The sequence below is a fragment of the Gorilla gorilla genome, chromosome 21, assembly GCF_029281585.2.
Source record: "Gorilla gorilla gorilla isolate KB3781 chromosome 21, NHGRI_mGorGor1-v2.1_pri, whole genome shotgun sequence".
NCBI lineage: Eukaryota > Metazoa > Chordata > Mammalia > Primates > Hominidae > Gorilla > Gorilla gorilla.
The window spans coordinates 56,566,884-56,584,469 of NC_073245.2; the positions used below are offsets into that span (position 1 = coordinate 56,566,884).

Sequence of the window (17,586 nt, forward strand, 5' to 3'; positions counted from 1 at the left end):
AGCTATAGTACCTGCTTCTGAAGGTTGGCTGGGCTTGTATGTAAAGCACTCAACCCTGGACCTGGCACATAGCAGGGGCTCACTAGATGGGCCATATTAACTGTCTACTCCAAGGCTGGAGGGTGTTATAGGGAAAACAGTCAGAAAATACTCTCCAGATGCAAGGTGGCCTTAATATGTCAGGATGTGGAAGGCAGAGAGAAGCCTCGGGGTCTGGGATCTCCCATAGGGGATGAGTATTTTTTCCTGGAATCCCTGCCCTGTTGCCACATCACTACCCTGACCATTCGCCCAGCCCAGCCCTACATGCTTCAGGTGAAAGCAGAGAGAGAGTGGCGGGAGAGAAAAGCCCATCAAGCAGCAGGCGGAGCCTCCCTGCAGGAGTCTGGCCTGGCTGGAAGGGGAGGGGGCTGTGGGGCCAGGGACGTCAGATGCCAACAGCACCAGGGGACCCTTAAAGTCGCTGCGCCGCCAGGTGGGCCAGGGTGTCTGCGGAGGTCCCCGGCCTCCTGGGCTGCGGCCTGCTGCCGCTTGGGCTGCCCGTCCTGGGTACGCACCGTTGGAGCCTCCTGCCTGGTCTCTCATGCTTCTCTGTCTCTTCTCTAAGTCGATTTCTCGCTCTTTCTTCTGTTTCTGCCCCTCTCTCTGTCTATTTCTGTCCTCCCCCAGCCACATTGTTGCCTCTCTCTCATTCTCTCTTATCTCTTTACCCTGCTATTTCTCATTCTTTTTTCTCTGTAACTCTTTTTTTCTGTCCCCTTTTTGGTCTTTTTTCTCTGCCTCTTTCATTCTCTGCCATTGGGTTTTCTCTGTGTCTCATTCTCAATTCCTAAATTGCAGCAAAGCAGGGACAAAAGGACCCTGCAATATGCTTTGGGGTAAGGTGGGCCCTGCCCTCCGAGGGCATTGACTGAGCCAGCTCCAGCAGGATTGGTGAAGAGGATGTCTAGACTGGAGAGGGCTGCTGTCTGTCTCCTGGGCTGGAGGGACAGAGCACTGGCTTTGAAGTGGTGGCACCATCTCACCCCAGGGCCATGTCTGGATTAGCCACTGTCCGGGCATTTCTTCCCCTTGCCCAACCCACTCAGTCCCCTGGGGTGGAAAGGAAGGGGTGCTGGGCATCTGGACCAGAGCTGCATCTGGAGATCTTTGCCAAGTTCCCAGGAGGCAGCATCCTCTGGGTCGGCACTGTTGGAGAACACTCAGGGTCTGGTGCTCTCGTGCCTGCCCCTTCCAGGCAGCCGGCTCTGATTGCACAAAGCAGACCTGTGACTCCTCCATCCAGCTATGCCCCTGCTGCCCAGCACTGTGGGCCTGGCAGGCCTGCTCTTCTGGACTGGCCAGGCAGTGAACGCCTTGATAATGCCTAATGCTACCCCAGCCCCAGCCCAGCCTGAGAGCACAGCTGTGCGGCTCCTGAGTGGCCTGGAGGTGCCCAGGTACCGCCGGAAGTGCCACATCTCTGTGAGAGACATGAATGCCTTACTGGATTATCACAACCACATCCGGGCCAGCGTGTACCCACCTGCCGCCAACATGGAATACATGGTGAGTCCCTGTACCTGCCCCCCACCCCCCGCAGTGTCCCTTCTGGCAAACGCAGCCGGACTCATCTTGGCCTAGAATGACTGGCTTTGAAGAGCTGGACCACTCGCCTGCCTGGCCCCACTAGCCAGTATCTGGGTGTCGACCTGTGGAAAGGGCAGGAGTTAATCTGCCCATTTTACAGATGAGGAAACCAAGAAGGTTGCACAGCTGTTCCAGTGAGTCAGGCATGGGACTACTATGTAAGGAGCGCCTCTGTGCGCTAGGCACTGCACGTGAGTATCGTCTCCATTCTCCAGAGGAAGAAACTGAGACTCAGAGAACTAATTTGCCCAAGGTCACCCAGCCAGGATTTCAATCCAGGTCTGCCTGCTGCCACCTGGCACCATCACAACTGTAACCATCACAATCCCCTACCCAAGAATTTTGGCTCCCCACACTGGGGACCTGCATGGGGTGCGTGGCTGGTGCTTTCTATGCTATTGTCTCTTTACCCTAAGGTTTTGACTGACACACCCACAGCATCCTCCACAAGCCCCTGGAGGCAGGCTTGGAGCAGTGGGGACAGGTACTGGGGAATCTCAGGCTGAGGAAAACCAGCAGCTGACCAGCAGAGGAAGCTGGGATGTCTCCCCTCAAAGAGGCAGGGCTGGTGGCTCTCACTCCAGCCCCCAAGAAGTCAGAGGAGGGCACCAACCTTTTGCTTACAGCTCCTCCCCCAGGGCCACTGTCCAAAACCAGCCTAGAGGGATGGGTTTCCAGCCCACCCAGAGATGTCTTTAGGGAAAGAGTTTGCCAGTCTGCCCCCTGAAAGACCAACACATGCCACTCGATAGCCTGAAAACTTAACTTTTTCGTCGTATCCATTGACTTATACTTGGAGTACACTTGGAACCAGGCACTGTGCTAAGCCTTGTGGATACTGCTGGGAACAGAATGGACAAGGACCCTTCCTTCATGGAGCCGACATTTTAGTGGGAATAAGAGAAAACAAGCATGAACAACAAGATATTAATATATATAAGATAACGTAAGGAGGCAACACGGTGTTGGGAGGGGCGGGAATAGGAGCCGGGACGGCAGGCAGCTAGAGCGCAGGGGAGTCATTGACTTGTTCATTCATTCTTTAGCACCTAGAATGCCCTCCATTTTTCAAACAAATGGCACATTTACTGAGCACCCATTGTGTGTGCGTGGCACCTGCCCCAACAGGTGTTTAATGATTGCAGGCAGCATGGAGCGGAGAAGGTTAGATGTCTCACCAGGGACTCCAGGGAGGGCCTGAACATGTAGGTTTGATGTTTAGCCTGCTCCTTCCCTCAGTTTACCCCTTTGTGGCATGAGGGAAGCATTCCTCTGCTCTGCCTAAAAGACTGAGCCAGACAGCCGGGCGCAGTGGTTCATGCCAGTAATCCCAACACTTTGGGAGGCCGAGGTGGGGTGGATCACCTGAGGTCAGGAGTTCCAGACCAGCCTGGCCAACATGGTGAAACCCAGACTGTACTAAGAATACAAAAATTAGCTGGGTGTGGTGATGGGTGCCTGTAATCCCAAGCTACTCGAGAGGCGAAGGCAGGAGAATCGCTTGAACCTGGGAGGCGGAGGTTGCGGTGAGCCGAGATCCTGTCAGCCTGGATGACAAGAGCGAAACTCTATCTAAAAAAAAAAAAAAAAAGATTGGGCCAGACCAGACAACCCTGGGAAGATACCTGGACCCCTCTTTGGATGCCCCATTTCTCCCTCCCTAGCTGACTTCTGCTCACAGAACAGGCTGTCCAACTCAGCAGCCTTTGCCCTAGCAGCCCTTCTCTCATTGCTTCAAGAAAGTTTGGCTCCCATTTCTCACTCTCACACCGACCAGGACTGTAATAATCAATGACTTGTTGAAGGCCTTGTTGCCTTGCTACCCTGAGTCCTTAGTGCCTAGAGATGTTGTTTGATATTTGATGAATGAACAAATCCTATCTCAGAGAATCCCAGGAAGTCAGAGATGGAAGGGAACTAGTATTTAATTGACATATTTTCTGGTTATAAAACTTGGGGAATTCATACGTTGGAAAATTATAAAACTGTTAAGGAGGATGAGGAGGGCATTTACCATGTACTGATGGGGAATAATCACTAAGACAAAAGAGCAAGGTGCAGAATAGAATATGCTGCCATTTGCCAAAAAAAATATATATATGTATATGTGTGTGTGTGTGTGTGTGTCTATATATAGAGAGCTGCTTGTACAGGTATAGAATATATACCTGTATACAGAGGACGCAAGAAGCAGTGGTGACTGCCTCTTGGGACGGCGTGCAGGGTGGTGGGGTTGGGGGAGAAGTATAGGAGAGAGATGAGACTTTCTACTGTTCCTCATTGGTTATCTGTTTTTGCTGTTGTTGACAAGGAATCTCCCTCTGTTGCCCAAGCTGGAGTGCAGTGGCACGATCTTGGCTCACTACAACCTCTGCCTCCTGAGTTCAAGCAATTCTCATGCCGCAGCCTCCCAAGTAGCTGGGACCACAGGTACACACCACCACGCCTGACTAATTTTTGTATTATCATTATTATTTTTGAAGAGAGTTTCACTGTTGTTGCCCAGGATGGAGTACAATGATATGGACTCAGCTCACTGCAACCTCGGTCTCCCAGGTTCAAGCAATTCTCCTGCCTCAGCCTCCCGAATAGCTGGGATTATAGGTGCCCGCCACCACACCCGGCTAATTTTTATATTTTTAGTAGAGACAGGGTTTCACCATGTTGGCCAGGTTAGTCTCGAACTCCTGACCTCAGGTGATCCGCCCACCTCGGCCTCCCAAAGTGCTGGGATTACAGATGTGAGCCACCATGCCTGGCCTAATTTTTGTATTTTTAGTAGAGAGGGGGTTTCTCCATGTTGGCCAGGATGGTCTCAAACTCCTGACCTCAAGTGGTCTGCCTGCCTCAGCCTCCCAAAAGTGCTGAGATTACAGACGTGAGCCACTGTGCCCAGGCGGATATCTTACATATTAAAATTATGCATATTTTCACGATTTAAAAAAGCTTTTGACTTAAACATTTTTAATGTTAAAATAAACACATTTAGAAAATACTACAAGGCCGGGTGCGATCCACCTGCTTCAGCCTCCCGAAGTGCCCTGTAATCCCAGCACTTTGGGATGCTGAGGCAGGTGAATTGTTTGAGGCCAGGAGTTGGAGACTAGCCTGAGCAACATGGCAAAACCCTGTCTCTACAAAAATTAGCCAGGTGTGGTGGCATGCGCCTGCAGTCCCAGCTACTCAGGAGGCCGAGGTGGGAGGATCGCCTCCCACCTCACCACCTCCCACTGTACCAGGAGGCAGAGGTTGCAGTGAGTTGCGATCGTGCCACTGCACTCCAGCTTGGGTGACAGAGTGAGATCCTGTCTCAAAAAACAAAAGAAAAGAAAAAAAGAAAGAAAGAAAAAGAAAATACTATAAGTACAATTTAAGAATTAGTTATTTTCTCATCCTTCTGGGTTCAGTCACTTCTAGGGACTGCTGAGAACTCCTGTACGAACGCCCTGGGACCTGCTCAGAGCAGAGCCCAAGCTCAGAGTCAAGAGATCTGGGTGTGGACCCCAGCTCTGGTATGGACTCATGGTTGCCCTTCAAGTCATCAGCAAGCTGAGCCTCAGTCTTCTACTTTGTCACGTGGGTTTGTTGCAGGGTTCCAGGGAGATGGGGTAGAAACGGCACCAGGTAAATGTGCATCTCTGGACACAGTTGTGACGATGGTGGCTATTCCCCTGGGAAATTTCATTGCCTTTCTTTCCCCAGGTCTGGGACAAGCGGCTGGCCAGGGCTGCCGAAGCCTGGGCCACCCAGTGCATCTGGGCACATGGGCCTTCACAGCTGATGAGATACGTGGGCCAGAACCTCTCCATCCATTCTGGCCAGTGAGTGACCCTCTGCCCTTCCTTCACTCAGTCATTCAACAAATACTCATTGAACACTTACTCTGTAGCAGGTGCTGCACTTGACACTGGGATACAGTGGCGAGCAAGGCAGACAAGCTCTCCACCTGCAGGGAGCCTGCATTCTAGTTAGAAGGGGCAGGCAAAAACCTAACAAAGTTGTGTATACATTGAATTGAGGCAAGTCTCGTTTGGTTTGAGAACAAACAAGTGCACAGATTGTGGTGGAAAGTGAGGAGGGATTGGAAGACTCAGAAAATAGGATAAGGGGGCCGGGCACGGTGGCTCACACCTGTAATCCCAGCACTTTGGGAGGCTGAGGTGGGCAGATCACTTCAGGTCAGTAGTTCAAGACCAGTCTGGACAGCATGGTGAAACCCCGCCTCTACCAAAAATACAAAAATTAGCCCAGTGTGGTGGCGCATGCCTGTAATCCCAAGTACTCGGGAGGCTGAGGCAGGAGAACCACTTGAACCCGGGAGGTGGAGGTTGCGGTGAGCTGAGATTGCGCCACTGCACTCTAGCCTGAGTGACAGAGTGAGACTGTGTCTCAAAAATAATAATGTCAATAAAATAAAATAAAGCTAAGGGGATAAAATAAAATAAAGATAAGTCTGAGAATGGCAAACCCACCCTTCTGGCCTGACCTTCTCACCGCCATTCTGACTCTCAAGTCAGATTCCGGGGACCTTCTGATCTGGGTAGCCTTGGGAAGTTATTTCCACTTTCTAAACCTTGGTGTCCCTGTTTGTAAAACAAAGTTGTTAGCCTAGCTCAGTTCTTTCCAGACTTGTGGATTTCACAGGCCTATAAAATTGCAAAAAGAAATCTGTGAGACTGCCACACAATTGTCAGATTTTTATTTTGCCAAATAAGCATGTTAGAAAAACAACTACCTTCCCATCCTCGCCATTCTGCCATCACCCCGGGGAGAGTGGGAAAGAATTAAGGCCAGTCCTTTCAAGTGAGCTCAGTGGAAATTCAGGGCCCTGTCTGCGTTTTTTCATGTCCTTCACTGGTCACAACCAGCACCAGCCTCTGAGAGCCGTGAATGGTCACTCAGAGCCCTACAGAGCAGACATCAGGTGATTCAGTCCTGCCTCCATTTCACTTTCCCTCTCCCCTGCCGCTGAACTCTTCCTGCCAGACTCCACCCCTAGCCATGGCCACCATTTGAGAGGCTCACAGAGAGAAAGAAATCAGTGTTACACACGAAGCTGTGCTGTCGTAAATTATGAATATGCATTCTTCCAGATTTTCTCCCTCTTTAGTCATTCATGTATATTTTTATATATTTGTGCCCCTGTCAAATATGTGTAATAGAAAAAGCCCTCAGAGGCTGGGTGCGGTGGTTCATGCTTGTAATCCCAGCACTTTGGGAGGCAGAAGCGAGCGGATCACCTGAGGTCAGGAGTTCGAGACCAGCCTGGCCAACATAGTGAAACCTCGTCTGTACTAAAAATACAAAAATTAGCCAGGCGTATGCAGGTGCATACCTGCAGTCCCAGCTACTTGGGAGGCCGAGGCACAAGAATTGCTTGAACCCAGAAGGCAGAAGCTGTAGTGAGCTGAGATCACACTGCTGCACTCCAGCCTGGGCAACAGAGCGAGACTCCATCTCAAAAAAAAAGAAAAAGCCCTCAGGTCCTCCCAGATGGCTTTTCAGACTGCAGAGGTTATCTCCGGGTGACACACCAGTATCTGCCTTCTCCTCACATCTCAGAGGCCTAGGAGATGGTCCAAGGAGCCCTTCCTTTCCTAAAAATGCAAGCTCCCCCGTCTGAGATGCACCTCCTGCCCGGCCCTCTGTATAACAGTAACACGTATCCTTTTTTGAGGACTTACCACTTGCCAGGTACAGGGAGGCACTTCACATGGGTTCAGAACATGCCTGTGAGGCAGGGCCACTGCCCTCCTGCTCACAGATAGGAAACTGAGATGGGGGAAAGGAAGCAAAGTGATCACCCAAGATCACCAGCAAGTTGGCAGCCGAGCCACTTTTCCATCCTCTCACCCAGCTTCTTCCGTGTCCCCCGCCTCCCCAGGTACCGGTCCGTAGTGGATCTCATGAAGTCCTGGTCTGAGGAGAAGCGGCATTACTTGTTTCCGGCCCTGAGGGACTGTAACCCACACTGCCCCTGGCGCTGCGATGGCCCCACCTGCTCCCATTATACCCAGGTACTCCTCCGTCAGGGCTGAGGGCCCCTGGGATAACACATCCTGGTGCCTTAGAAGAAAAGGAATGTGTGGAGCAGAAATAAGAATGCAAACAAAGACCGTTATGAGCTTCTTTTCACCAAAGAAACATATTCCTGGAAAGTTGTGTGCACAATGAATTGAGGTGAATCTTTTTTGTTTTTGTTTTTTGTTTGTTTTTTGAGACAGAGTCTCACTCTGTTGCCGAGGCTGGAGTGTAGTGGTGAGATCTCGGCTCACTGTAACCTCTACCTCCCAGGTTCAAGCGAAACTCCATCCCCCTCCGCAAAAAATTAAAAGTTATATATATATAAAGAAAGAAAATGACTGGGTGCAGTGGCTCACGCTTGTAATCCCAGTAACTTGAGAGGCCGAGATGGCAGGATTTCCTGAACACAGGAGTTTGAGACCAGCCTAGGCAACATAGAAAGACCTCATTTCTAAAAACCTTTTAAAAAATAGTGAGGCGTGGCCAGGCAAGGTGGCTCATGCCTGTAATCCCAGCACTTTGGGAGGCCGAGGGGGTGGATCACGAGATCAGGAGATCAAGACCATCCTGGCTAACACGGTGAGACCCCGTCTCTACTGAAAATACAAAAAATTAGCCAGGCATGGTGGCATGTGCCTGTAATCTCAGCTACTCGGGAGGCTGAGACAGGACAATCACTTGAACCCAGGAGGCAGAGGTTGCAGTGAGCCAAGATTGCACTACTGCACTCCAGCCTGGGCAACAGAACGAGACTCCGTCTCAAAAAAAAAAAAAAAAAGTGAAGCTTGGTGGTGCACACCTTTAGTCCCAGCTACTTGGGAGGCTGAGGCAGGAGGATTGCTTGAGCCCAGGAGGTTGAGGTTGTGGTGAGCTATGATCCCACCACTGCACTCCAGCCTGGGTGACAGTGAGACCCACCCCTCTAAAAATAATAATTTAAAAAGGAAATGAATAGAAAAGTATAGAAAATATATTGGCTGGCCAGGTGCAGTGGCTCACGCCTGTAATCGTAGCACTTTGGGAGGCCGAGGTGGGCAGATCACCTGAGGTCAGGAGTTCAAGACCAGCCTGGCCAACATGATGAAACCCCATCTCTACTAAAAATCCAAAAAATTAGCTAAGTGTGCTGGTGGTTGCCTGTAATCCCAGCTACTCGGGAGGCTGAGGCAGGAGAATCACTTGAACCTGGGAGGCAGAGGTTGCAGTGAGCCAAGATACCACCACTGCACTCTAGCCTGGGAGACCGCGAGACTCTGTCTCCAAATAAATAAATAAATAAAAACATTAGTGACTGTCAAAAAAAAAAAAAAAAAGAAAATATATTGGCTAGTCTGAAGGTAGTGAGTTCTCTCAATTGATTGTTTACAGTCAGTTACAGATCCAACTTCCTTCTCGCGACTTCACTTGACTGAGTGCAGTATGAAATGAAAGAAAATATATCACACATGATAACATGATAAGGCTAGTGATTTGTAAAACTCTTGTTCAAATTGTGTGTATGTGTGTGTCTGTTTGTACACCTGTAACAATATAAAAATTATTCCTTACTGTTGGTTGTAATAAAAAGAAAAGATTGAGAAACATCATGTTACAATATAAATGCCTCTGTTTCCTCCCCCAACACTTTGGAACAGGCAGACTGTCTCTCCCAGGAAGACCTCACCTAATGCAACCGTACAACCCCAGGGAGCCTGGGTCCCACTGAGCCCTTCTCATAGCCCCCTCTGTCTCTGTCCTTCACCAGATGGTGTGGGCATCCTCCAATCGGCTGGGCTGCGCCATCCACACCTGTACTAGCATCAGTGTCTGGGGCAACACCTGGCATCGGGCGGCATACCTGGTCTGCAACTATGCCATTAAGTAAGTGCCTGCACCAAGGCAAAGAGGGCTCTGGGGCGGGCGGGTGGGTCCTGAGAATTCAAAGAAAGATGCGCTCCATATCCCTTCTTCATTCTAAGTGCCCTCAATACCATATAATTTGGGTAGTTTTAAGAGTTTACTAAGGCCGAGCATGGTGGCTCACACCTGAAATCCCAGCACTTTGGGAAGCCAAGGTGGGCAGATCCCTTGAGCCCAGGAGTTCAAGATCAGCCTGGGGAACAAAGCAAGACCCCAACTCTTAAAAAAAAAAAAAAATTAGCTGAGTGTCATGGTGATCATCTGTAGTCCTAGATACTGGGGGAGGGGTGAGGCGGGAGGGTCACTTGAGCCCAGGAGGTTGAGGCTGCAGTGAGCCATTATCATGCTCACTCATGACTGAGAAACTGTCTCAAAAAAAAAAGTCAATTAGGCCGGGCGCGGTGGCTCACGCCTGTAATCCCAGCACTTTGGGAGGCCGAGGCGGACAGATCACGAGGTCAGGAGATCGAGACCATCCTGGCTAACACGGTGAAACCCCGTCTCTACTAAAAATACAAAAAATTAGCCGGGCGTGGTAGTGGGCGCCTGTAGTCCCAGCTACTCGTGAGGCTGAGGCAGGAGAATGGCGTGAACCCGGGAGGTGGAGCTTGCAGTGAGCCGAGATCGCGCCACTGCACTCCAGCCTGGGCGACAAAGCAAGACTCCGTCTCAAAAAAAAAAAAAAAAAAGTCAATTAATAATCCATTTTTTCTTTCTTTCTTTCTTTCTTTTCTTTTTTTTTTTTTTTTTTTTTGAGAAGAGGCCTTGCTCTCTCAGCCAGGCTGGAATGCAGTGGCATGATCTCAGCTCGCTGCAGCCTCCACTTCCCAGGTTCAAGCAATTCTCCTGCCTCAGCCTCCCGAGTAGCTGGGATTACAGGCGTCTGCCACCACGCCCAGCTGATTGTTGTATTTTTACTAGAGACAAGGTTTCGCCATGTTGGCCAGACTGGTCTCAAACCCCTAACCTCAGGTGATCTGCCCGCATCGGCCTCCCAAAGTGCTGGGATTACAGGAGTGAGCCACTGCTCCTGGCCTATTTTGTCTTCTTTTTTTTGAGACAAGGTCTCCCTCTGTTGCCCAGGCTGGAGTACAGTGGCACAATCACAGCTCACTACAGCCTCAACTGGCTGGGCTCAAGTAACCCTACTCACTTCAGCCTCTCAAGTAGCTGGGACTACAGGTGAATGCCACCATGCCTCGCTAATTTTTTGTAGGGACGGGGTCTCACTATGTTGCCCAGGCTGGTCTTGAACTCCTAGGCTCAAGCAATCCTCCTTCCAAGGTCTCCCAAAGTGCTGGGATTACAGGCGTGAGCCACCCTACCCAGCCCAATAATCCTTTTCCTTTACCCAAGTTTGAGAATCACTGGGAAATAGACAGGATTGACACAGGTGGAAAGACAGTGTTGCTGAAGTCAGTAGTGGAGAATGTGGCTTAGATCTGCCGATACACCAGCCAGCTAGGCTTACAAATATCTCACTACTGAATTAGATCTACACATCCAGTGGCAGGTAACACTGGATAGCCAAAGGCCCCTTCTTACGAGTACAGTGCCAGCCCTCTAAGCTTACGACAAGAAAAATACAGCCAAGAACACATGCTCCCTGCAGGCAGGCAGATCCCAAAGAAAAGGAAGGAGGAATGAGTGTGCTTAGCTTCTCCAGTTTGCTGGGTGGGAGAATTTAGGAGATGCCTGCATACAAGCCTCTTGGAAACAGGGAGCAAGCGTAATGAAACTTGCAGACGTTCCAGATTCTCATAGAAAAACAAGAACAGGCCAGGCACAATGTCTCACACCTGCAATCCCAGCACTTTGGGGGGCTGAGGTGGGTGAATCACCTGAGGTTAGGAGTTTGAGACCAGCCTGGCCAACATGGCAAAACCTCGTGTCTACCAAAAATACCAAAATTAGCTGGGCATGGTGGCGCGTGCCTGTAATCCCAGCTACTTGGGAGGCTGAGGCAGGAGAATCGCTTGAGCCTCAGAAGTGGAGGTTGCAGTGAGCCGAGATCACACCACTGCATTCCAGCCTGGGCAACAGAGCAAGACTCCGTCTCAAACAACAACAACAACAAAAACAAAAACAAGAACAAATTCTAAGTAAACATGATATTTAGAATTTCTTTTTTTCTTTTTTTTTTTTTTTTGAGACGAGGTCTTGCTCTGTCGCCCAGGCTGGAGTGCAATAGCCAGATCATAGCTCACTGCAGCCTCAAACTCCTGGGTTCAAGCAATCCTCCCGCCTCACCCTCCTGAGTAGCTGGGAGTACAGCCATGCACCATCACACCTGGCTAATTTTTAACATTTTTGTAGAGATGGGGGGCTCATTATGTTGCCTAGGCTGGTCTTGAACTCCTGGCCTCAAGCAACCTCCCTACTTGGACTCCCAAAGTGCTGGGATTATAGGTGTGAGCCACCCACCATGCCTGCCCTAGAATTCCAAAATTATATAATAACCACATTTTACTGTCACATAGCCTTTAATCATTTACAAACGACTTTCACACTATCTCATTGAAGAGATGAAAGAAAGAAGGAAAAAGGGGGGAACCCTAGGAGGACATTGTTTCTTTTTACAAATTAAGAAATTGAGGCTCAGGCAGGTTGAGTAATTTACCAAATGTCACAAAGCCAACAAGTAGTAGAGCTGGTTCAGAAGAATCAGTCTTTTGATTCCAAATTCCAAATTCTTTCTATTGTATTATTCTGATGTTCTTGAAGTCATTAGTAGCCTGAAACAAATTCTCAAAACAGGATACTTGTTATTTGTTAGAAATGGCATCTATTGACAATGTGTCACATTACAGCCCAGCTTTATCAGACACAGAAAAATACAAGAAACCAAATTTCATTACAAATAGCGTCTAATTTCTTTTTTTTTTTTTTTTTTGGAGGCAGGGTCTTGCTGTGTTACCTAGGCTCGGAAGTACAGTGGCATGGCCACAGCTCACTGCATCCTCAACCTCCCAGGCTCAAGTTTTCTAGTTTGTTTGTTGACATATCAAATGTTTGAAGCATTGAGTGTTATCAGTATAGTTGTTAAGATTTTTAGCCTCTGGGGCCAAGACTACCAGGGTTCAAATGTGTGATCTTACTTAACTTCTCTATTCCTGTTTCTTCATCTGCAAAATGGGAATAAAATAATACCCAATCTTAGAACTGAGATAACACAGGTAATGCCCCCAGGCTCATAAGTGGGAAATACAGATTGGTTACTATTGTTATTACCAGGCCTAGGTTTGATTCCCCTCTGCAATGCAACTACTAAGCATTTGAATACATCATTTTATCTTGACAGGCTTCGGCCTTCCCCTTCCTTTCTTTCCTTCCCCTTTCCTTTTCCCTTTTTCCTTTCCCTTTTCCCCTTTCTCCTTTTTCCTTTCTCCTTTCCTTTCCTTTCTTTTCTTCTGTCCAGCTCTGTCACCCAGGCTGGAGTGCAGTGGCAGAATCTCAGCTCTGCAACCTCCACGTTCCTGGTTCGAGCAATCCTCACACCTCAGCCTCCCCAGTAGCTGGGACTACAGGCGTTCACCACCACACCTGGCTTATGTTTTGTTTTTTGTTTTTGTTTTTTGTAGAGACGGGGGTCTCGCCATGTTGCCCAGGCTAGTCTGGAACTCCTGGGCTCAAGCAATCTGCCCACCTCAGTCTCCCAAAGTGCTGGGACTACAGGCACGAGCCACCAAGCCCAGCCCCTTTAAGGTTACTGCTACCTGCTCACAGAATTTAAGGATTAAAATATAATGTGAGGCCAGGTGTGGTGGCTCACGCCTGTAATCCCAGCACTTTGGGAGGCCGAGGCAAGTGGATCACCTGAGGTCAGGAGTTCGAGACCAGCCTGGCCAACATAGTGAAATCCCATCTCTACTAAAAGTACAAAAATTATTCAGGCATGGCGGTGCGTGCCTGAGGCAGGAGAATCGCTTGAACCCGGGAGGTGGAGTCTGCAGTGACCTGAGATCATGCCACTGCACTCTAGCTTGGGCGACAATGCGAGACTCTATCTCAAAGTAAAATAAAATAAATAAAACAAATAAGCCTCTGTGGTGCCTTGCCCATGGTACATGCTAAATAAATGGTGGCCATGACTAGAACTAAGTTATAAACTCTTGGGCGTGGGAAATCGACCGTTTTCATTTCTAGATCCTTCTACTATAGCGATTGCAATCCTTTGTTTTTTTAAGCAGAACTTTTTTCTAAGTGGTTAAATTAAATAAAAAAAGAACTCCATGTCATCCCAGGTATCACCACCACCCACTCTCCCTGCCCCCAAACTTCTGAGAGCACCTTTTGAGAACTGTGGACTGACAGCAACTGGCACAAATCCTGATGTTCAATAGGTGCTCCAGAAGTGTTTGTTGAATGACTAAATGATGGAATGAGTCCTGTTAGGAAACCAGAAGTGAGTATTTTTCTGAGCACTCCAGCTGATTTCACTCATGGTCACTCAACAATCACGTTTGGAGAAAAAAGATTATATTTCTGCTCAAAGGTGTGTTCATTTAAGGTGAGAAAACAAGGCACTGGGGCTTGGCAAAGAATGTCACAGGCCAGTGGTGAGATTATTAGGCAGCCATGAGCAAGAGCTGGAGGAACAATTTTAGGCTTTGAAAGGAGAAAGAGGGAGAAAAAGGCTGGACGCGGTGGCTCACACCTGTAATTCCAGCACTTTGGGAGGCCAAGGTGGGCAGATCACTTGAGGTCAGGAGTTCGAGACCAGTCTGGCCAACATGGTGAAACCCTGTCTGTACTAAAAATACAAAAATTAGCCAAGTGTGGTGGCACATGCCTATAATCCCAGCTACTCAGTTGGCTGAGGCACGAGAATTGCTTGAACCCAGGAGGCGGAGGCTGCAGTGAGCCAAGATCGCACCATTGCATTCCAGACTGGGTGACAGAGCGAGACTCCCTTTCAGAACAAAACAAACAAAAAGAATAAGAAAATCAACCCTTACAAGGGAGCCACTAATTAACTAGGCACAGTGCTAGGTGCATACATACATGTGATCTTTGCTGAATTCCTTAGAGAGAGAGGAGGCTCTTCTCTTGGTTTTACAAGAGAAACCAAGGCTTACAGGTTGGGCACAGTGGCTCATGCCTGTAATCTCAGCACTTTGGGAGGCTGAGGCAGGAGGACTGCTTGAGACCAGCCTGAGCAGTATAGGGAGACCCCCCATCTCTGCAAATAAATAAAAAATTAGCTGGGCATGGTAGCATGTGCCTGTAGTCTTAGCTACTCAGAAGACTGAGTTGGGAGGATTGCTTGAGCCCAGGACGTCAAGGCTGCAGTGAGCTATGGGTGACAGAGCAAAACAAAATAAATAAATAAAGGAAAGAAAAAAAAGAAACCAAGGCTTGCAGATGTGACTTGCCCCAGATCCCCTGGGCTGGTCAGTGGCAGCGCTGAGATCTTGACATCTGTGTGAAGGTTACTCACCTAATGCTCCTCTGTCTCCCTGGGTCCTTTTCTCTTCCAGGGGCAACTGGATTGGCGAGGCCCCGTACAAGATGGGAAAGCCATGCTCCGCCTGTCCCCCCAGTTATCAAGGCAACTGCAATAGCAACATGTGCTTCAAGGGGCTGAAATCCAACAAGCTCACGTGGTTCTGAATTTTCTCTGGGCTTTGGTGTGCCTCCAGCTAGGCCTGACCCTCCATGTCCTGCCCTCAAAAAACTGGGTGGAGAAATAATTGTTTCTTTAAAGGATATGAGTTAGAATCACCCCCTATTGAATTTTCCCTCCTAGATTCCCCTTCTTAAATGTCCAACATGGGTCAAAAGAAAATGACCCCCTTGCCTTCCTTCTTTCCTAGTTGCAATCTTTCTTTTCTTGGGCCTCTGGGAAAGAGCCCTGCATCTTTCATTAATTCAGTTCTCAGAGAACCAAGGCTGGAAGGCATAGAACTGGCACCTTGGGACCAGGCATAATGGCTCACACCTATAATCCCAGCATTTTGGGAGGCTGAGGTGAGAGAATCACTTGAGTCCTGGAGTTGGAGAACAGCCTGGAAAGCCTGGCAATACCCCATCTCTATTTAGAAACAAACAAACAAACAAAAAACCTGGCACCTCGGTTTTGTAACTCTCAGGCTTTGTCAAACCCAAATGACTTTGTCCATCCAATGAAAGGAATTCCACTGGGTGCGGTGGCTCACACCTGTAATCCCAGCACTTTGGGAGGCTGAGGCAGGTGGATCACCTGAGGTCAACAGTTCGAGACCAGCCTGGCCAACATGGTGAGACTCTGTCTCTACTAAAAATACAAAAATTAGCCAGGAGTGGTGGCTCGCGCCTATAATCCCAGCTACTCGGGAGGCTGAGGCAGGAGAATCGCTTGAACCTGGGAGGCGGAGGTTGCAGTGAGCAGAGATCCAGCCACTGCATTCCAGCCTGGGGACAGAGTGAGACTCTGTCTCTAAAAAAAAAAAAAGAAAGAAAGGAAACCCGCTTTCATTCATCTCATAACAGTCAACCAGTTTCTGGGCAGCCTTTGAGGACTTGTGATTCGCTCCCTGAGTTGGGCACATTTCAGGCCCATGATTTTAAAAAACATTGAAATTGGCTTGTGGACATCCGCCCCCCACCCCCACTGCATGGTATTGGAGCCATGACAGAGTCCAGGCCCCCCTTTTTACAGATGGGTACACTGAGGCTCAGAGCAGGGTGTAACTTACCCAGAGCTGCACAGCTTGTCTTTGATGGCCAAGGTTAGAGCTCAGTCTCTCACAGCTCCTTCCTGCTTCCTCGGCTCTCAGAACTGAGAAGTGAAAACCAAAGTTGGCCTGAGGCGACTCTCTCTGGGCCTTTTTTTCTCTTTCTATCTCTGCCTCGGTCTCTCTCTCTTTTGTCTACTGTCCGTTCTGTCTCTGCCTGTTTTTGTTTTGGTCTCTGCATCTCTGATTCTTTTTCTCCCATATAATCTTACTCTCATTCCAATAAACCATTTCCCCTCTCCCCCCACCATCCCACCCAGGGATCATAGCACACAAAAGTCCTTTTGTCTCCAGAGATAGTAAAATCTCCTCCCTCAGACCTTGCCCTGCAGCTGGGGCCCACTCCCTGCCTGGCTGGAGAGCTCCTCCTTTGAAGACCCGGGATGGAAAACAGGCCCTTTTCCATGGAGTCCCTACGTTGTCCTGGATGGAATGAGTTTTCTCATCCTGTGCATGTCACCCCCTCCCATTCCACCCCCAATAAAGTCTTTTGAGATCCAGTGTAGTGGCTCTTTCTGGTCCCTCCCTCCCTTGGCTCCCAAGAGGGTCAAAACACAAGGAATGGGAACTGGGTGGGGGAAGATGGGTGAGAGGAAAACCAGCTCAACTGGAAGACCAGGGGAAGGAACTAACAGCGCTTTGGGCCCCGCTCTGCAGAAGGCTAGATCAATGCACAAGTGCATGCACGTATACTATTGCTCCACTTTACAGATGAGATAAATGAGGCATGGGGTGAGTACTAATTTCTAAATGCTGGAAATGAGTGAAATAAGAGAATTAAGAGGTCGGGCGTGGTGGCTCATGCCTGTAATCCCAGCACTTTGGGAGGCCAAGGTGGCAGATAGCTTGAGGCCAGGAGTTCAAGACCAGTCTGGGCAACACAGTGAAACCCTGTCTCTACTAAAATTACAAAAATTAGCCAAGCATGGTGGGGCACGCCTGTAATCCCAGCTACTCAGGAGGCTGAGACACCAGAATTGCTTGAACCCAGGAAGTGAAGGTTGCAGTGAGCCAAGACTGCACCACTGCACTCCAGCCTGGGTGACACAGCAAGTCTGTGTCTCAAAAAAAAAAAAAAAAAAGAGAGAGAGAATTAAGGACACTGTTGTGAGTTCACTGTTCTTAGACTATATCTTTCCTACTTTATTTTTTGGAATGGGCTCTCGAAGGCAGTATCAGAAATGGAAAACTGAAGAGATCACGTGGAATTCCCACTTTACAGTGGCACTTTTTGCTTGTCTCTTCCCTGGCACAGTGGCTTATACCTGTAATCCCAGCACTTTGGGAGGCCAAGGAAGGTGGATCACCTGAGTTCAGG

General features: G+C 49.0%; 1 protein-coding gene across 1 annotated transcript; it reads left to right on the forward strand.

Moving 5' to 3' along the window:
* The first annotated feature begins 1,172 nt into the window (after positions 1 to 1,172).
* On the forward strand, positions 1,173 to 15,613 carry R3HDML (R3H domain containing like). The gene is made up of 5 exons (XM_004062195.4): positions 1,173 to 1,548; positions 5,332 to 5,450; positions 7,514 to 7,646; positions 9,398 to 9,513; positions 15,033 to 15,613. Exons 1-5 carry the CDS (start codon positions 1,288 to 1,290, stop codon positions 15,163 to 15,165), a joined length of 762 nt encoding a protein of 253 aa, XP_004062243.3. The 5' UTR covers positions 1,173 to 1,287; the 3' UTR covers positions 15,166 to 15,613.
* The last annotated feature ends 1,973 nt before the right edge of the window (positions 15,614 to 17,586 follow it).